At 40.8% G+C, this 21,208-nt stretch overlaps 2 protein-coding genes across 5 annotated transcripts in view; one reads left to right on the plus strand and one right to left on the minus strand.

Annotated features, from left to right (window-relative positions):
* OTOG (otogelin) overlaps nucleotides 1-16,078 on the minus strand; it is a 111,711-nt gene extending 95,633 nt beyond the window's left edge. Inside the window, exons 1-8 of the mRNA XM_049820916.1 lie at nucleotides 16,003-16,078; nucleotides 15,814-15,874; nucleotides 15,630-15,684; nucleotides 12,023-12,113; nucleotides 2,082-2,174; nucleotides 1,708-1,862; nucleotides 1,192-1,310; nucleotides 591-796 (exon numbers count right to left, since the gene is read on the minus strand). Coding sequence (XP_049676873.1) covers nucleotides 591-796; nucleotides 1,192-1,310; nucleotides 1,708-1,862; nucleotides 2,082-2,174; nucleotides 12,023-12,113; nucleotides 15,630-15,684; nucleotides 15,814-15,874; nucleotides 16,003-16,054 — 832 coding nt within the window. The 5' untranslated portion in view covers nucleotides 16,055-16,078. The remainder of the gene's footprint in view (nucleotides 1-590; nucleotides 797-1,191; nucleotides 1,311-1,707; nucleotides 1,863-2,081; nucleotides 2,175-12,022; nucleotides 12,114-15,629; nucleotides 15,685-15,813; nucleotides 15,875-16,002) is intronic.
* Nucleotides 16,079-19,336: 3,258 nt separating this feature from the next.
* Nucleotides 19,337-21,208, plus strand: part of USH1C (USH1 protein network component harmonin) — a 52,347-nt gene continuing 50,475 nt past the window's right edge. For all 4 annotated transcript variants that reach the window (XM_049821010.1, XM_049821012.1, XM_049821011.1 and 1 more), the window contains exon 1: nucleotides 19,337-19,428. In XM_049821010.1, coding sequence (XP_049676967.1) covers nucleotides 19,393-19,428 — 36 coding nt within the window. In that variant the 5' untranslated portion in view covers nucleotides 19,337-19,392. The remainder of the gene's footprint in view (nucleotides 19,429-21,208) is intronic.

Below are 21,208 nucleotides of genomic sequence, written 5' to 3' on the forward strand. Positions count from 1 at the left end.
ACTTTCAAAAGGCCTTATTTTTTCCCCTGGTTCTTTTTATTTTAGAGGTCTTCACTCAGTATTTATTCAAAGCAAAGATTCTTGAAAGTATCTGAAGTTAGTATTCAAGGATCACTGGTCACTTCTGAAAGCGTTAGCATAAATGAGGTGCCAGATCAAATGAGATTTGGCAATCCTAATTGATTTGATTTACTAATTAAAATTATCGATTTATTTCCAATAGCAGTATCTCAGGCTTCCACAGGCTCCTATATAAAATTGCTAAGAGGACAGTAAACATATAAAAGTAGATTTTACCTCTCAAGTCCTAGGAAACTGAAGTGCAAATACCATTGTAGGTAATAGAGCAAGACAGCTTTTTGTCATGCTTTTTAAAGATCTTCCTCCCCAGAACCCCATCTATATTGAAATTGGCCCTCTTCACTAACAATATCATCTACCAGAAGTATTTCTGTATCAAATTTTCCCTTTCAAAAGGTGTCCATCTTATATTCAATTAGTATTACCATTAAAAACTAAGCAAAGTAACATTCAGTTTACCTGAAAAAAACCCCTGTATTAACACAAGAGGAAGTATTTTAAATACTCACCATAACTCGTTTCAAGATCATCCTGCAGGACAGCATTATTGTTTCCACACAGTCCATGTGTTTTACCCAGGTACTCTGGTGCCATTTTGATATACACTGCAGACGTACCATCCCAAGCCAGAGTAAAGGCGTACTGGTGCCTGACTAGAAAATATCCAGCTAGCTTCTGGATGTGTAAGTTTCCAATAATATAAGGTAACTGTACGCTGAGAAATGAGACATAATGAAAAACAAATTTACATGAGAAAATATCACTATTATAAATAAATTACTTGCTGATTTAATAACTTCCTCATACATCTGAAAATCTGATATAAATATTGAGTAATTCCACTAAAAAAGATGAAATTACAAATAAAAGCAAAAAATTAAAGGATCAATGTCAATGGTTATGCTTCTTAATACTATGTACCACTCATTTAGGTATCACCTTCCTCAGACACTACTCTGTAGATGGGGAGTAACTATTACAGCTGTGGTCTGGATAGCTTTTTTTAAGCTACCAACAAGTGAGTGATCTAGTTTACATCTCTGTTATCAAATCGGTATCATGAGATCAATTCCAGTGTAACTACACCATCAGAAACATGAGTGCAATTACCCAAATCCTTTATAGACGACTTCACTGCTCATCTTAATCTCTTCATCTCCAGAAAAGAATAAACTAATGGACCTTTTGCAGGAGTAAGGAGAAGAATGGCACTCAGGATCATTATTCACCTGCCAAATAAAATTACTAGCATCAAAGTCAAGATTTAAATCAAACTCTTGGTAATCCACATTACACAACTAATACTCCCAATCCCACAATCCTACCCTCGGCATGTGAACAAGTAGTTTGGTCCCACTTTTCCACAAAAACCTGAGTACAATTAGCACTCTTTTTAGAGCAGTTTTTCACAGCAGCCAGGTTTTCAAAGTACACACATCAGTTTCCTTCCAGCTATTTACATTTTGCGCTACAGTAACTGGTAGCCCACATTACATTACAATTAAATTTAGATTACATTCTAGAACCCCATACTATCATCACAAGTTACTTTTAATTTCTAAATATTAATGCATTACTAGCAATATCAACAACAGCCAAGATGAACACAGAAGTACAGTCCCCTACCTGTATGGAAAAACTCTGTTCATCTAATTCAGTATGTCTCACAAGGGCATATGTGGATTTCCCAGAAAAATAATAATAGAGTCCATCGAAAGTTTCAAAATTATATTGACCCCATGTTCTGCATATATGATCTCTTTCAGCACCTGTATTATAGACTAACAAAAGAAGAGTCACTTCAGAAGTACCACTGGTTTATTGGATTCAATCTGCAGTTGAGATGTAAGTAAGCGGTATGCTATGAAATATCACCACAGAAAAGAGAGAGAAAAATACTAGGGCACAAAGGAACTTTTACGCAGAGGGTAGTCATTATTTTAGCTGTGGGAACCTGAGTACAATCCCAGAAACCCAGTTAGTTCTCTCTCTTTACACACCTGTCTGGCATCTTGGTCCAGTTGCATTGAATCGACTGCAGTTGCAGAGCTCTCTGTAGACACACTCACCTCCATTAAAACATGTCAACAAATCTGGGTGGATAAAACAAAGCATGTTAAAAATAAATTATGATAGTTTTCATTCTTAAGACCCAGTTTTGTCACCAAATGTAACTTCATGAATGACAGGAGATGCTGGCTTAGCATTTAAACATTCTGGAGAATCCCACAGACCTCCACAAACAGGAAACATACTGGAAAAACTTCACCTCAAGAATTACAACCAGATGAAGTAAATCTATTGCTCAGTTAGAGAAGCCAATCAAAACAGCTGTGATATCTGTTAGTCTGACACGTTTTTAGTCCCCTGAGCAATGAATAGAGGAAGTGAACAAGTATTACACAACAAAAAAGCATGATGCCTAAACCCTTAAATAAACAACTGCTACAAGTAACACTGTATGGGTAAACTACCAGGATGAGAGCGTACTACCCTAGAAACACAAATGTTGATATCCCAGCTGCCTGCCCTCTTTCCATCTTACAACTTCCAAGTCTACCAACCACAAACACTTTCCATAAACACACAGACCACTGCTCTTGTTTCTAATTTTATTAGAGACAAACTTTTAAGAACGTAAAAATCTAAAGCATAAGTATAGTAAGCCTACTTTAGAGAAAGCAAGCTCCCTAACTTGCAGTGATAGGTTTGGGGGACGGAGGTGTTGGGGGTTTTTTACCTTTTTTTTTTTCCCCGGGAAGATCTCCATCAAAATCTGACAAAAGTTTTCACAGTCTAAAGGAAGATATGCAGAAGCAGAAACAAAGCTTCTTGCTACAAATTTAGACTCTTTGATTAAATGCTTTTCTAAAATTGTGATATAGTCACTTATTTTGCTAATACTTGATCTTTTAAAGTTTAAGTCTCTTTAGGAAAGCATTTGAATTTTAATAATTGAGTATTATGCAATCATAGTAAATTTTGTGTTTGGAGAACAGAAATTAGAGATTGTATTTGTTGCAGACAAGCAGACAAGTTGCTCAGAAGAAACTATTTCAGGAAGAGACAAACTGAAGACTCAGACTTCTTGTTTTCTTTACCTTTATAAACACATCATTCTTGGGGGGGGGGGGGGAAATCATATATAAGATTATTTTAAGTGCTGTCCTGAAAACCAGTATTCACAAAAAAAGATCTTTTCTCCTATTTCAGTAAAACCCTTGCTTATGAAATATCTAGTCATTAGTACATACACAAAAGTCCTAGCATACTGAGATTACCTTCAGGCTTTTGAGAAAGCTTTGCTAAAGACAGTTTGAAGCTCTGCTGATGCAGGCAAAATAAAGCCAGGTCCACTTCTGACAATGTGAATAAACTCTACAATTGATTTAGTCTTGACAGAATTAAACTTCAGAGGAAAGCCTTCTAGATTACAGACCACTGTTTTATGATTTCATGGGTCACACCAACTTTAGGTTTTGTTCTCACTACTGGCATTCGCTAAACATACATGAAAACCACCAACATCAAAAGTAGATTCTGAACTACTTTACAGAATGGTTGAAATGTTTTTAATAAACTGACTGCAAGGAAACAAATACTTTCTAACAAGTCACAAGTTGATCACTGACATCTTACTACCATTACATGGATGCTGAACTCTTGATTCCAGCAACAGCAACAGAAAAATCCATCCATTTCAAAGGGTGTTTTTTCTCCCTATTTTTTTCCTCCCCTCTTCCAGAAGCTGATTTTATTGATGTCTTACCAATACCAGTTTCCTACCAACACCTTTTATAGCACATATTTAGTTTGTTTTGCCATCAACAGAAGCACCATTACAGAAGCCAGTGAGCCATACCCTCTTACTGAAGAGCTTTAAATACACTAAAATAATACAAAAGCAAGCTACATGCGGAGTGTATCCTGTGAGTGTATCCCAGCCAAAAATTACTAAACTTGTTAACAGTCAGAAACAGTGTTTTTAAAAAGACACTACAAACACCCTCCAGCTTCCTTTTAAGCCCCTACTTTAACCTGAGTAAGACTTCAGAATGCCTCTTAAAAACCTCACCTGGTTTACAACTGTATCTACTACAGAATTGCTTTCAGATGTACACACCAAGTAACTGTGCATCCAACATTTAATTCGCATGCAAACTCTTGTCAGAATTCATGGACTGAATGCTGTTAAGACTTTGCCTCTTCTGAGGCTATCGCAAACATCATCACCAGCTGTTTTACCAAAGTGTGGTCAATGTAGAAGTTTAATGAGGAAAAAGATCATATTTAAAGTTCATTCTGCTTTGTGAGATCCTAGGAGCTTAGAATAAAGAGGCTCTGTGCTAACAACTGGCTATAATGCTAGAATGAGGAAGACTTCAAGAAACCTATGGTGTGCCATAACTTAAAAAAAAAAAAAAAAAAAAAAAAAAAAAAGCTTAAATGTTCATTTACTTTAGGTCATGTGATTTTACAAAATATTATCTTCAGTTACAAGTTTACAGAACCCTTGCTTACTGAGGTCTGCCAAAATTTGTCAGTACAGTTTATTGGTGTTTATATGGCTGTTTCCATTTGCAAAAACATTATAAATACTAATTACTTATATGCTGACTTTTAAAAATATATGAATGATTAATTTTGATACCTTTGTTTTCAACACATACAAGACCCCCCCCCAAAAAAAAACCAAACCCAAAAACAGGCCAAGCTGAAAAGAACAGGGCAGGTAGACCAAGTAAAAAAGAACACCCCTTTGCCTAGCTAGCCCACGTACACAGCTCCTTTCTCTGCCCAGCCAGCATTAGTTGTTCAATTTAAAAACTAATGCTAGCACCATGTAGAAAGGTCCCTACTTATTCTGACTAAGCCATCTCATTTACATACTCACAGTAACCAATCTTGTCACTAATGCAAAAGCCTTATTCCTCTTGTCATGCAAGGCAGACATTGATCTCTTTCATCTTAAGTGGTGCGAGACCTGCGTAATCAGAGCTTAGGTCTCTGTTCTTTGCTTCTCTAAGATTATGCCCTATTGCCTGTCCAGTTACAATGACATGCAATTAGACTGCAAGTCATGTTCCTCTTTGCTGTAGAGGAAGTTAGTCCCCTTTTGATTTTCCAGTTGAACGATTCCCCTTTAAGCATGGCTCAAGTAACCTGCTTCAAGCCACATTTATTCAGATAGTGCACACAGTCAGCTGATCCAGGGACCCTTGCTGTCACTGGGAAGGATCTCCCTTGCTCCCTTTTAGAGAGAAAGGGCATTAGTCAAATCTGAATTGGAAGTCAAATGACTCAATGATGAGCATTTTTCTCTTTATGAAGTTCTCTTCTGTCTGTGCATGTATGATTCTAACAAAACATGTGTGGTGGGTTGACCCTGGCTGGACATGAGGTGCCCACCAAAGCTGCTCTATCACTCCCCTCTTCAGCCGGACAAGGGAGAGAAAATGTAATAAAGGCTCATGGGTCAAGATGAGGACAGGGAGAGATCACTCACCAATTCCTGTCACAGGCAAAACAGACTCAAATTGGGGAAATTAACTAACTTAATCTGACAGTCAAACCAGCGTAGGGCAATAAGAAATAAAACCAAATCTTAAAACATCTTCCCCCCACCCCTCCCTTCTTCCCAGACTCAACTCCACTCCCAATTTTCTCCACCTCCTCCTCTGCAGCAGCACAGGGGAACAGGGAATGGGGGTTGTGGTTGTTCATCACAGGTTGTCTCTGCCACTCCTTCCTCCTCAGGGGCAGGACTCCTCACTCTCTTCCCCTGCTGCAACATGGGGTCCCTCCCACAGGAGACAGTTCTCCACAAACTTCTCCAAAGCAAGTCCTTCCCACGGGCTGCAGTTCTTCACAAACTGCTCCAGTATGGGTCCCTTCCACAGTGTGCAGTCCTTCAGGAACAGACTGCTCCAGTGTGGGGCCCCTGCAGTGTCACAAGTCCTGCCAGCAAACCTGCTCCTTTGCCTAGCTCCTCTCTCCACAGGTCCAGAGGTTCTGCCCCGAGCCTGCTCCAGCACAGGCTTCCCACAGGGTCATGCACCTGCTCTGGCATGGGGTCCTCCATAGGCTACAGGTGGATATCTGCTCCACCATGGACCTCCATGGGCTGCAGGGGGACAGCCTGCCTCACCATGGCCTTACCCACCATGGGCTGCAGGGGAATCTCTGCTCTGGCATCCTGGAGCACCTCCCTCCCCCTCCTTCTTCACTGAGCTTGGTATCTGCAGGGTTGTTTCCCTCACATATTCTCATTCCTCCCTCCAGCTGAAGTTGCTGTTGCACAGCAACTTTTTCCCCTTCTTAAATATGTTATCACAGAGGTGCTACCACCATCGCTCAAGGGCTTGGCCTTGGCCAGTGGCGGGTCTGCCTCAGAGCCGGCTGGCATTGGCTCTATTAGACATAGGGGAAGCTTCTAGCAGCTTCTCACAGAAGCCACCCCTGTAGCCCCCTGCTACCAAAACCTTGCCACGCAAACCCAATACAACAGAATAAACCTAGCTCTTCTATTTGCTTATATCCCTTTTTACATCACTGTAGTTATCTTTCCTTACATTGCACAGAAGAGCTCTGTGTACAAAGATTAGTTATCCTTAACCAGGTAATAAGAGGAATAACGTTGATTCAGATTACATTTAGTGATCTTACTGCTGCAAACAACGTGGCCTCCTTTAATCATCCAGTTCTGCTCAATTAACGCAGAAATACTTCCTCAGGTATCCAGAGTAAACATCCTGTAACAAAGGGTTCACTCTGATCTTTGTCATTAAAGGAATATAAGCTCCGTAAATAAGCTAACCCATATGATCCTATCACAAGTTTAGGTCTCTCCTAGGGACATGAGAAATATTGCAAAACCTGAAGAAAGGGAATAAACATCAAGATTAAGCAAAGGTTAAAATTAGGAAAGGTTATGGAAGAACATTGTGTCCTTCATTTACCTGAAAGAGACCTCTATCAAAAAGTCCTTAGCTCCTCTTTTTCCTTTGACATTATGCCAGGTAAGTACATTGGGTTGGAATCTGAAATTGAAAACTGGTGATACTTTTCTAGCAGAAAGTAGTAGGCCTAAGTAACATGTTTCAACTTGCATAAGTAATAATGTGATTTCTAACCAATGATGCCATTACAACCAGCAAGCCACTCCAATAGTATGACCATTGTTGCAAAGAAGCAACTTGTCTCAAATTCCTTCTTTACTGAACAGGGTGAAGACTTGAGATCATCTTCTAACCCAGGTCTGAATTCTTCTCTGCTCCTCTCATTGCTTAAATACTCTAACCACCTGGTAACTACTGAATAGACTGCAACCCCACTCGGTATGTAGATAGGGTTATTTTAGTCCCTTGGGCACCTGGACCTCCAATTAGTTCATCCCCCTTCTTAATTCTTCAGTGCCAGGCAGCAAGAGCCTTCAGGCCAGAGCTGGCACCCTATAAGCAGTAGCAGAACCTCATGCCCATTATTTATCACAGCCTTTGAAAAAATGAGACTCTAATCTAGCCTCGGTGCATTTCATTGCAAGTGTTTCTGGAGATGTGCCCAAGCTTCACAGAGGTGATGACTGCTGTTGCTCTCTGAAAAGAAATGCTTTAATAGCATCATGTAGACGTGATAAGAGGAAGTTCCAAAATCCATTGTGAAATACAGTACAGTCCCACCCAACTCTGGTTGGCCTTTCAAATGTTCTTCACCTGGGCTCCAAGCACAAGTTCTGCCAATTTCATATGATAACTGTTGAAAGGCATCTTGCATCTTCATCAAGATAAGCATTATTTTGAAACATTATTATAGATGCAATATATTTTGTGCATTTGTATCTATGATATTGTGCCCACTTAGTTTATTATGCTTTCTTACATTACTACTTCTCTAATGAGTACTTAAGATCTCTTGGACTTATTTCAGTTACAAATCAACTATCTGTCCAGGTTTGCTCATCCATGATTTGTTCTTCTGATCTTCTAACATTTATTAGGAGTAAAATTAGTACAGCTGAAAGTAATTTATATAATGTGAAGCCCCTCAGCATGAAGCAAGATACAGTCACTAAAGAACAGTTCTACTCTTGGAGCACAAAGAGGTAACTGAAAAGAAAGCATGTATCTGCATCCCACACAAAAGTTAAGATACTAAATCAGAGACATCTAAATTAAAGTTTTTTTCACAAAGTAAAAGCAAGCCAATACATTCAAGAACATGTCTGACTACTCAAATTACCATGCACATCAACTTTGAAATATTTTATTTTTGTTTTAACCATCACGTCAATCCAGTTGCTCCAACTGAATTTTGACCTCATTGTAATACACCATTATCAACACACTATTAATTCTTGAATATTTGTGACTGACATGGACCTTCCTACAGGTATTTTTCTGTACAACATTAAGCACTTCCTAGTGTTGGAACTCTGGTTTTTGCTACTGTTTTTTAAGATATGGCATGAAAAATTTAATGCAAATCACTCAATAAATATCCTGAAAGGAAACCTGACTTACTAGATTCACTTGGAGAGAAAAGTTGAAGTGTGAAAGATTAATTTTGAGATCTGAAAGCGATCAAGTTTTACTTAAGGTAGGCAGGTACAAGGTCCAGCCTGTTCCCTCAGTTCTTATGATTCTGCCTATTCACCAACTTTGGCCCAAACAGTTTCAGAGCTCCAGAGTCATTTGCAGAAACAGACAACTTTACAGTTCTCAGGATTCTTTAAAAGATGACACATTTTAAAAGCTTTATGCAAGTGTAGAAGAGAGGTCTGCCTGAAGGTTATCAAACTAGTAAAAAGTAATAATTAAAAAAAAAAAAAATGAGCAAATTTTATTCCAAAATGGAAAAGTGAAAAAGCAAAGCAGTTTGGGATAAGAATTTGCAAGAAACATCAACTAGGACCTACAGCCATGCATAAAAGAGTAGAAGGTATGCTTAAAATTGAATATGTAAACTTTTGCTGTTGACATTCTTGAAATTTTATATTTTGTAACTATGCATAATTTCCATTGCACACTTTCTCTAGAAAGTTTTCAGGTGTTCTTTTGACTGTAAGAGAACTAATACAACAACTATTTCTTGCGTTGACTTTTATCCTTCAACTTCATAGTCTTTGAAAGCATCTGCCTGTAACAGCACAAGTTTTCTGTGGCATACAGGCAGGCTTCAACAGTATGCAGTACAGCCTCAAAATGAGGACAAAGATCTCATTACACTAGGATGTAAAATTTTCCTTTTTGAGATTCTGAGGTGAATGAGTAGGATGTAATTTTAATCCTGCAATACTAAGAGCCTTCCAGTTAGCTGTAGGTTTTCTGCTCTGGTGCACCTCTTCAAATCAGCACACATACTGTAAGGGACAAGTATCTTCTATAGTAATGGTGACTTTAAACATTGAAGACTCATGCCTGCCACAGCATTTCAACACAACAAAATTTGAAGTGTTTAGACTGTTAGGAATTTTCAGCAGTAGTTTGAAACTTACTTCCAGAAAGCATTTTTTTTTCCTGTCCCAGGTTCTTAATATGCTTTAGAGCTCTGGAGTTTTTTGTTTGGGTTTTTTTGATTGTTTGGTTTGGTTTTTTTAACTTTGCATGAAAAACAGATTGGTATGGAAGTTACAAGTTTAACAACTATGTAAACTACACCTTAAGTGCTGTCAGTTATTCTGATAAACATTTCAAAACTCAAATCCCATATCCCCTGGGTACAAGAAACTAACACAAAAGCTTATTTCCTGGCATTTACTTGTACTATACCAAATTTTTTGTTCTGTTGACATAAAAGACATTACCTTGCTTTCTAAACTACTTGCAGATGACTAACATAACACAAAGGTAAAGAGATCTATTGCACAGTAAATCATGCACCTGTCATACAAAGTTCCAGACAAAACACGTTGGTTTATCTATATATACAGAGTTACAGGAAGCAAGAAAAAAATGTTATTGCAACAAGAACTGACTAATAGGATGAAATATAAGTCTGTTATAATCACAGTTTTCTAAGCATGTTATAGAAAAAATTTTCATAGAGACATCACTAAACTGGAAAAAGAAGATGATAACCTACCTTGCTGGTTTAAAATAAATTAAAAAAAAAAAAAAAAAAAAAAAAGCTGTAATATTTCATGTATCCCGAGATTGGTGCAAACTCCAGTCCATGGACAGAGCTATAGCAGCTTGCATCTCTCTTCAAATAAGAAGGGCCAAAACAAAATTACTGTTCTAAGCATTTAGAGTGTGTTACTGAAACTCTTGCACAAAGCAGATCAGGTTGTTCTTTTGTTTTTAATATATATTTTGCACACAGGCAATGATGGATTCCACTTCCCACGCAGAGTTTACTAGGATCTAAAGAGAAAACTTCCAAGTCTAGGTATTAAACTGTTTAAAGAGTTTAATAATCTGAATTAGAAATAAGCCAGGAAGTTTATCCTATTACATCTGCAGAGGGCAATGAAACCTAATTCTTGCCATCATAACTACATCCTCCTTTAAAATCTTAAACATGTGATGAGTTAGCATGAGATACTTGCTACCCATTTCATTCTCCCTCCTTCTAGATTTGTTCTTCCCTTCCTTAAATATTAGGCCTATTTAAAAAGCAATAAACTTGCACATAAACCCTTTTCAAGAGTTGTTCCAGTAGCACAATGCATCTTAAAAAGTCTTTTTTCTAGCTGGTTGCTCTGAAGCAGAACATGAAACCCACTAGTCCCACTAAAGGGATTTTCACTTTGCAAAAAATAACCCAGGGAACTAAACAATTCTTATGACAACAAATTTTTCAGCACAATTTGTACATCTTTTTGGAAGCTGCTTTATTCAGTTAAAAAAAAAATAGAGCTAAGGAAAGAACTACTTCTTGGTCAATAAGCTGGTGGAACCCTCAAAAGCAGAGGGAGTTTTACTGGCATAGACTGCTACATTTGTAGAGCTATTTTATCATACACTATATATATATGATATTTTTCATATACTGAAGAGGTTCATAGGTAATAGTTTTTATTTGAGTAGTATTATGCTTCTCTAAACCCTTCTATTATTCCTCCACATTCAGATAACACACTTCTCAAAAGCTCCTGAAAACAATATGTATTAAAGAAATTAAAAGCTTTTGGAGATGACACAACCCTAATCACAATTTATAAGAGTTCGGTCCACACATCAGTCTTGCATTTTGTGCTATAAAGCCAGACAATGCAAACACAGACTATTCACTATTAGGTAGGTCCCATGTCCAATGCCAGCAGTCAGGCTGACTGAAGAAAAACTAGAGATTTTGCATCACTAACTAAAATTACTCTGAATTATTTTGCCTTATGTTTCTCCTTGACAAGCATGACACAGCCTCTACAGAAGAGCCAACACAGATGATCTCTACCCTTGAGCAAAGAGATTTAAGCCTGTCCACTGCTGAAAATAAAATGAACCAAAAAAGCCAAGATGCAAATTCCTCAAGCAAATGCCCACCACTGCAAGCTGCAAGAGTACCTCATCCTGCTAACCCAGAGATTACACACACAAAAAGCATCCATAGATTACCTCAGCAAAAGAGCAACAAACAAAAAATCTCCAAGCACAGAAGAGATACAGAACAGGTAATTTAATGGCATCTAGGCAGCAATCTACATCTTTAGGTACGTCACTACAAGAGCAGATTGCCTTGCTGAAAGCTCTTTGCTAGAAAAACTGCAGTTAGAGACAGTCTTTAAAATGCTCAAACCAGAACCTGGTGTAAACTTAAAGCTATGTCAAACCCCATAATAAGTTATCATATTCCTGTAGTCTTTTGAGACCAATCAAGGTAGAGCCCCCTTATCGTGAAGACCCGTATTAGCTATTTTAGGGCTTTTTTCTTCATGAAATTAATTAAATGATGCAGAACATAATGGACAATTGAATTTATTTCACGTAAAAACATAACTTACTAGATGGTCCACATTTTATACTGTGAGGTCTCCTGTTCCAAGATAGGGATATTGCAGTAGATGAAGCATTATAAACCATCATTCCAGGCTCCTTTCAGAAAGAACAAAGAAATCAGCAGCTATAACCAAGACACTTGAAAAACCTCTTCATGGTCTATCAGTAAATTTACCATTTTTACTAAGCTCACCGCTTCATATTGGCTTACTAAAAAGTTATGAAACACCACCACTGCAAAGTAAAAAGTATAGTCCTTCTACTGAAGATGCCAGTAAAGGAGTAAAGTACATTATGCCTGAAGACAGCAGGCAGATTTTAAACCAGTTAAGCCAAAATGCCTAAAACTGCATATACAAACACTGTCCTCTGTGCCGCTCTCCATACTCCTTTTACTCTCAGTTACAGCCTCTATACCATCATGTGTGTTTAACATTAATTCTCAGTATAAATACTCTGCTGTTTTGTAAATTCTTACTACTCAGTTGCAGTTATTTAAAATCATTTTAGCATACATGCTTGCATAAATCATTAAACAACATCATAATAATTAACAAAATGTCTTATAAGGTCCTAAATTCACACTCTTTTCCAAGAACCTGATCCAAAACCCAGCAAAAATCAACAGGTTTGTTTTGTGGTGGTTTTTTTGTTGTTTTTTTTAAAAAAAGTAATAAACACACAGGTTAGTTTTCAAAACATTTCCTACCATCTACTCCTTAATCTTTTCCTGTTGTTCTAACATTTAAAAATATATGATGACTAAAGCTTTTATTCTCTTGTGTTTCCTTTCTCATAAGCACTTCTGCCTTCAACAGGCAGCAGCAAGGTATCTTGAGTTTTCTTGTATTAATTCTCAATATTGTGGTGAATGAAGCTTTCTTTTTCTCCAATTAATTGCCCTTTGGAATCCCAGTGTTTCTAGTCTATTAGACTTTGTAATCATTTTTATAAATTGTTATGTCATGATAATGTTGACTCCCCCCTTATTCTTGCCATATTCATCTACTAATCCAACTTCCATCTACCAGTGGTGCCACTCAGAATCCCTCCATTCCTTTTCCAAATTCAGATTATTTACACAGTGGCACCTGTATCACTTCTGAACCAGAAATATACTGAGTCTTACCAGAGTACCATAACACGAACTCAAATCAATACTTTGAGGGAACAAAACAAACAAACAAACCCTACATGTTAGTCTTTAACAGCTTAAAAGTCAGTCATGGTCACTAGTCATCCAACAGCTTCTAGATAAATTGGAAGGACAACATTCTTTCACACCATTTTACCCAAGGATGGTGTATAGTTTAGGTATCATGTGTGAACATGAGTTCCTTCCCATTGTCTTGCAAGTGCAAAGTTTCAGCTCTTTAAGTAAAACTTATGACCTTGCCTACCCCGCTTACAGAGAATTGGGACTAGGTGCAAACCCAGTTATTTATACAAAGATGTGCTGTAAATAGGATTTTGGAAATTGCTCTTTAAGAAGCAGCTTTGAATGCTCAAGTTCAAGGAAACTTGCAAAGACAATCCATCTTAAAGGGAGCATTTTAATGACTGAAAGAAATAGGACAGCACCTGAGCATGTATAGCTTGTTTAACATTCCCCACAATTTTTCTCTGAGAGGAAACAATATCCAAAATGATTTATGTATTACTCAAAATAATTTTCACACCAGCTCTTATAGAAAATATGCTTTAAGGAAATAATACTAACTTGTGGTTTTAGTGTGCACAAAACAACCAGCCCTGTAAAATGTACTGTCATACAGAAGGGAAAGCAGTGTCAACATTGATCTAGAAAGGTGCCTTAAAGAGTTCTTCAGAGCTTAAATACTTACATTTCCTTTAAAAAAACAAATAAAACCGAACCCCAGCAATACATCAAATCACAAAAGCCAATTCAGCCTATATCATGTATCTGAGAAAACAGAAGAGCAGACCTGCTTAGCAAAGTTACAGAAAACAGTTGATATTTTGTCATATGGTTATATATGAAGCATCTAATTACATTTACCTAGTTTACTTAATACAGTAACACAAATGTTACTGCCATTTCATATTATTTCTTCAGCTCATGAAGAACAGCAGCTCCATCCTTTAGAATGTTCATATTTTAGTGGCACATTAATTATAAAATACAGTTTTCATTAAGGAAAATTCAGTGACAAATACAGTATCTGTTAAAAAACAGCATTAGCTACAATGTGTGATGTTGACAGCGATACAAATCACCAAGCAAAATATTTCCAAAATTACATTATAAACAACACCAGCTATGTCTACATAATTTTACCTATGACCTTGGTTAGATTTATTGCATTTAATTTTTGTGGCCTAGTTTTATCATTCAAATTTCTCAGTCCTGTGCACAATTCTGCAAAGTATTTTTTAAAAAGCAGGTCTTCTCTGTGTTCTAAATACCCATTTAGACATTTGACTGACAACTGATCTCAGAAGCTATGTCATTAACTAAGTCTTCATGGACATAAAATTCTGCAGAGGGCTTAACTACCATTGCTTAGTGTTGCTTTATCTCTTCCTCTTGAAGAAGCTTATTAAAAGCAAGAAAGTGTAAAAATGCATTATTCTTAGACAGTTCAAATGGCTAGAACAACTACTCTTCAGGATATTATCTTTTTAAAACTAACACTGATTTTTTTTCTACCTTTCTCCTAAGCATATTTCTTACTGAAGATTTCTGCTCAGTTAGCTAGTACAGAAGGAAACAAAGTCTATTACTGTATCTTGAATTCTTGGGGGGGGGGGGGGGGGGGTGTCAATCCACAAGCATTTGCTCTTATTGGTGGTCGATTTTGTTACCTGTTTGCTCTTATCTGGCACATTCTTCCCTCTGCTGAGCTTTCCCCAGAAAGAACAGGGAGAAAGCAGAAAAAAAGGCGACTCCTCTGCAGAGCTGTGAACAAGGGCTACAAAGCAAACTTCCCTTTTCCCACCCTCGAACAAGGGAGTGGGAACCACACACCCTAATTACATTTCAGCAACATGCCACAAATAATATAATCGGGTTGCCAAGATAAACCACATCCAAAAACCAGCACTGAGTTGTAGTGATCTGATAGTGCCAGCTCATTTACTTTTACCAAGAAAAGGCTCCCACAAAGCGATTATTGCTGGATGAGCCAGACCAGACCTCAGCTTTCCTTGGAGCAAGGATGCTTCATGTGACATAGAACTATTTCTGAACGAGCTAAAGCTCATCAGAAATACTGACGGTATCGTGGTAATGTACAGATATATGCAGGTAAGCTATGACAAACACGTTTTTCTGATGACAACGATAACACCCATCCCTCAGACCGGCGCCGCCAACCACCCCTCAGAAGGGTCTCGTCAGGCAGCGGCACAGCGCGGGAAAGTCAGGCGCCATCTTGGGCCACGAGCGACAGCACCGTATCGCCTCATCAGCCCTGGTCGCACTGGGGCTGGAGGCAACCGACCGCGGGAAGGGGCTGCTCTCCTCGCGGGGGGCTCCTCAGAGAAAAGTCGCACGTTCCGGCAGCCTCGTCTCCCCAAGAAGGCGCCGCAGCGCCCGGCCCCGTCGTGCCCGCCCGCCGCCCCTCACAGCGCCTGGCCCGCGCCCCCTACCTGCGTCGCTGCGGCGAGGCCACCCCCTCTCCGAGGACCCGCGGCGCTGCCACGGCTGAGGGCAAGAGAACAAGTCAGGGTTTGCTCGGCCCGGGCAGCCCACCCCGCCTCAGGGCTACCACCCGCCCGGCCGCACACCTCAGCGGCGAGAAAGGAGGCCCACTGTACCCCGGCTGGCTCTTACCTGGAGAGCGGTGGGTCCCCACCGACAGGCAGCTGCGCCCGGGCGCCCCACGGAGACGGGACTGGAAGGCAAAGGCGGCAGGTTAGTGATGGTCAAGACTACCCTGTCCTTCCTTCCTTCCTTCCTTCTTTCTTTCCTCCCTCCATCCCTCCCGTCCCGTCCCCGCGCCGTGCCCGGCGGGAGGCTCACCCGGCAGCAACCAGGCGCACAGTAGCGCCCCGAGGAGAAGCCGGGCCTCCATGCGGGCTGATGGGCGGCAGAGGCTTCCCGCAAAGCTGCGGGCCTCAGCGCCGGCCGCTACCTGCGCCTTAGGCTTATCCCGCCCTCCCGGGCGGGGCGGCCAAGGGGTTTATCAGCCGCCCGCCCGCCTTCCGCCCCCGGCCCTTCCCCGAGCACCCCCCCCAGACACCACCCCTCGCTCTGCAGCGGGGCTGCGGGTCCCGGGCCGGCTGCTCTCCCCTCAGCGGAACAGCTCCGGCCCCACTAACGCTTCTCCATAAGTGCTGGTGCCGGGCGCCGACCTCGCCGGCTCCCCACGTTTATTTCCACTTTTCCGCCCTTCTGGGGTTTAGGAAATTATTAGTGTCACAGCTTCTCGGGAGGAACTCAAACCTCCGCGGTGGGGTGCGGGGTAAAGGCTGCGCCCCGCCTCTGACGCGAACGAACCCGGGGCTTTGCCTTTGCTCCTGGGAACGTCGCATGGCTGGAAACTGCCTGTTTGCGGAGAGCTGCCTGCTTGTGCTGAGAGGCAGCGAACGTGGTCGGTGCTTCACACGGAGCATTGGCCCCGACCCACTGAAAAAAGTGTCAGAACTTGAGTAATGAAAGGCATGAGTAGGACATGAACTGAATGCAGCATGCAGCTAATGTGTATGGATTATTTCCATAGCTTCTGATAACTTTTTGTTACTATAAATTGACACTCTTGAACTTCGAGCTCTCTGTGGACCCTTTTGCAGGTTCTTTTTTTTTTCCTTGTGATTAAATTTTGCTGTCTGTTTTACCTTCCTTCCATTATTTTTCTCCCCTTTTCTCTTCTCTCTTCCTATCGCTTTTGCCTTTTTTCTGTTCTTTTCCCTTTCCCATCTGCTGCTGCCTCTCTCCCCATCATTCTTCAGGTTTGCATATCTTATAACAGAAGCTTTAGAAGCTGCTCATACCAGGTGAGAAACTGTCTCAGATGAAAAGGGGCCTTTTCTGACTGCTTCAGGAAGTCTGTTAACAGTAAGTCATTAAAAGGATCTCTTTTCTGCCTTTGTAATTTGTCCCTGTGGATTGTGTTTCTTGCTGCAACAAGTGTTTCATTTCTAATGAAATGATGGAAAACTAGTGATGTTTTCACTGAGAATTCAGTTCTCTCCTGTAAGTGTTGGATGGAGAATGTGTATGAGAGAAAAGAAAGTGAGACAGAAAAGATATTCTTTAACTTCAGCACAGCCTTTTCCCAATAACCCCAAACAGGTTTTTAGAATTATGTGCTAGCCTCAGCCTGTAGCAGAGCCCAGCTACTCTGAATGCACTATGCACTTGGCTTTGGTGCACTTGCTCTGATCCAGGTTACATTAATGGAAGTAGAGAAAGTAGATCAAAAGCAACAGGAATCGGTTTACACAACACACATTTTAATGTATTTCTTTGCCTACCAAATGGGCTGCCCACTTTATTCATTTTCCCTTAATGCCACCAGTAGCAAACAATAACTGAAACTAGTTTAAAGCTAATTTAGATGCAATTTGATTTCTTGGTATGAAAGATTTCATTATCTAAAACTAACAGTCATAATTGTACTGTCTTTTAATATGACATATTTGAAGTAATGGAAACTTCAGAACCATCTCATAAATTTACTGATTATCAAACTTCCAGTTTTGGAGCATGGGATAGCTTTGTGGGTTTGTTTGCTTTGTATTTGTGCAGAGTAGAGCACAGGAATTCACATAACAGAGCAGACTAACAGCCCACCAAGTTCATTATCCTTTCTGTGGTGTGTCCTGTACCTGATGATTCAGAGCAGTTTTCACATCACCAAATGAAGTTAATTCCACAATGTTTTACTACATGGAGGAGTTTCTGACTCCTGGAAAACTTATATACATGATAAAAAAAAAAAGTTGCTTTCTTTCAAATGTACATAACTTTCAGCTTGTAATAGATCTATTCCTGTAGTCTTCTAGAAGCGATTGATAGATAACAATGACTGTTGCAGTCTATATGTAAATTTAAAGGAAACATACACAGTATTTTATGTGTCCTTTAAATTTCATGTGCCTCCTCCCTTCTCTTTTCAAATATAAGACAATTTTGTTTTGCATATGCAGGGAAGAAATTCTATAGCTGTGTGTCTGATGCTTGGATAGAATAGCCTTTCAATATCATGTGGTACAGGAACTTAGGTAGAAGGCAAATGATTCGCATACTAGTAGTTGCACTTCTAAGAGAAAATTGTTTTCTGAAAACAGTTTTTGTATTTGTTTGTACACAGGCTTAAAATGCATTCCTCTTTTATTCCTGACACCTCATAGGAGAAAGGGGTAGTGTACATACCATTGAAATGTTCCCATACGGTAAAGCCATCTTCTGAAAGGGTTAAGAGCAATTTATAACGGAGCTGGTGTAGCTTACGAAGGTTATCACACAGAAATAATAAAGCAGATTCCAGTTTGTATTTGGCACTATGGAATTTTTTTATCATCCCTTTATACGGATCCATACAAGTTTCCACTCTGTTGGAAGGAGGAGGTAAGCTACCTGTGCTTACGTAAACCCCGTTCTCTCTGGAATTATATGGGTAAAGCTGATTCTTCAGGGAGACTAAGGGACATAAGTTAGCAGGTCTCCTCCACTGGCTTCTAGCCTTGATTGCAGAAGTCTTTGTTGTTGTGTATTACATTAGGGAATGTGAGAGAAGAACCAGCCCGAGACAAAATTACCTAAAAGAGATTAGTCTGAAATAGGCTCCTTTTCAGGTACTCCGACCTTGGTTCTTAGGCAGTTACTCACAGATATTCTGTAGTGGGAAGGGGCTGGTGGAAATCAGACTTAGACAGCGATACATCAGATTCACCCTGCTTACCGAAAAATAAGAAATTGAGATTGTTTGCAGTAGAGCAACGTGTTGCAGCAAATGGTTCTTCCCCCCCGCCCCCCCAGGTGTTCGCATGCTTTAAATTTCACATCTTCGTGCTTTTATTAACTAGTCGGGCTAGTGACATACATACCTACAAATACAAAAGAGCAGTTTGGGTGTGAGCTCCGTGCTGTACGAGAAGCACCAGTTGTAAGAATCAGCCCAGGGAAAAGTCCAGGTGACACGCGGCGGGGCGGGGGGGGGGGCTTCTCATTTACTTTTTCTTTCTCTTTTGCTTTGGCCCGAAACAACCCAAGTCGGGGGTCGCGGCGAGGTTATCACTGCCCGGCGGCTCTCACCGCTTACGCGGCGAGGTAGGGCAGCGGCGGCGGCCCGGGGCCGCGGGCGCTGTGGGCGGCGGGCGCGCCTCCCGCCTCCCACCGCTCCGGGGCGCGGCCTCGCCGGCGCAGCCGCTCCCCGCACCGCCCGCACCCGCGCAGCACCCGCGCACCATGGAGCGCCGGGTCGCCCGAGAGTTCCGGCACAAGGTAGGAGAGCGGGGCCGCGGGACCCGCGGGCGCCCGGGGTCGCTTCGCCACGGGCTGTGGGCAGAGCTGCCGCCCCGCGGCCTGGAGGGAGGCGAGGCGGCGGGCTGGGGCGCGGCTGCCGGCGCCGTCCGCGCCTGGAGGCTGCCTGTGTGCCAGGGCGAGCGGCGGGGAAGGGGGGGAGATCGGGGCGCTGGTCGGGGCGCTTGGCGCTGCCGCCCCAATGGCGCGGAAGAGAGGGTGGCAGCCAACTGTGAGAGGGCGATTGTAAAACTTAAAGCCCTTGAAAAGGCAGGGACGTTCCCCCGGGCGTGAGATTTTTCAGAGCTTGCTACAATTAACTTTATTTTAATGTCATGTAAAAAATGTTGCACCCAGTCCCGTTCAGGGATGGCAACAGTGCAGGTGCTGAAGTCCAGGCCCAGGCGGGTCACATTCGTGGTCCTGCGCGCTGCCAGCTGCTGCTCAGAAGACGTCGGCTCCGCCTTAACATTCACGAGTGCAATTGTGCATGTGCAGTCATGTGCAAATGCACTTGATACATGGAGCGGCTCAGTCTGCGTGGCACGTCCTTTTGACATTTACCCAGTCAAATAAGTGCTCAATAGAGCTCAAAATCCTATCAGCAAAGTAAGCTCAAAAAGCTCTATTTAAGGACAGGAGGGGAAGGAATGATTTACAAATCTAAGAGATGTTTTTCCATATCCATTTAAGGTTCTCTCACACTAAAGTTTTCAGTACTGTTTTGTGGTGCCTTTTTTTTTTTTTTTTTTTTTTTTTGTGGGGGAGGTTCGTTGAGGTTTTTTGGTCAGCTGGGGAATGGAGTTTCTTCTAAGTAGTGCAATGTTCTGTTTTATAGAAGTATCACCTGGTAATAAACCCATCAATTGTTGTAATGAAGTAGAAGGGCTGCAAAAAACCACCTATATGGCAAACTGAAGTTCAGAAACATTAAGGACCTGGGTACTCTGTAGTGATGACTACAGCCATCTAGCAAGTTATTTCTGCCTTGCTACCTATTACTGTGTAACTCAGCAGTGGGTTGTACAACATATCTATAAAGACTCTGGTTCCTAGGCAAATAGTTACCATCTTGAACTTTAAACCTTTTCCCTTTCACTGCTGCTATAATTCATAAAACATTCTAGTCCCACCCCAATAACGTAAGACTTACTGTCAGTGTTTGTTGGTGCAATAAGTAAGATGCATATCTGAGTGAAAACTTCATCTGAGTAAGAGGATACTGGAACAGGTCTTTATTCTGTATCATCCCGCTTCTAGTGGATTCTGTGGCAAGTTTAATGTCTTGGATGCTTTTTCTGTGTCAAAACAGTGAAAATGCCCAGCCACAGGATCTGAGCTTCCTCAATTATTTGCTGCTTCCATATTATCTTTTTCTTAGTAATTTAAATCAGTTCTCCCTATCAACCAAGCAGCAATGTAAAGTATATAATAAAAGCAAATATATTGGCCAGTTCTTCCATTTCCCTCGGTTTTTCAGAGGCTGTGTAGTTTAAATAGAACTTTATATTATTCTTTGAAAGCTGACAGATTGGGCTAGTGCTACAGTAGTGCATTACTGTAATCTGAATATTTTCCACACCAAAAAGCACCCCCACAACTTCTATACTGCTGAATAAACTTATATAGACATGTTGCCAGATTTTATTTTTCTTTTGTATGTAGGTGCAGTTTTTGTGATGACTCCTTATTAATTTTTATGAAAAACAGTGCAATTTATATAGTGAGAAGTAGAGCATAAGCAACTCTCTTGTTTGTGTTC

The sequence above is a fragment of the Accipiter gentilis genome, chromosome 17 (genome assembly GCF_929443795.1).
Source record: "Accipiter gentilis chromosome 17, bAccGen1.1, whole genome shotgun sequence".
In the NCBI taxonomy this organism is placed as follows: Eukaryota; Metazoa; Chordata; class Aves; order Accipitriformes; family Accipitridae; genus Astur; species Astur gentilis.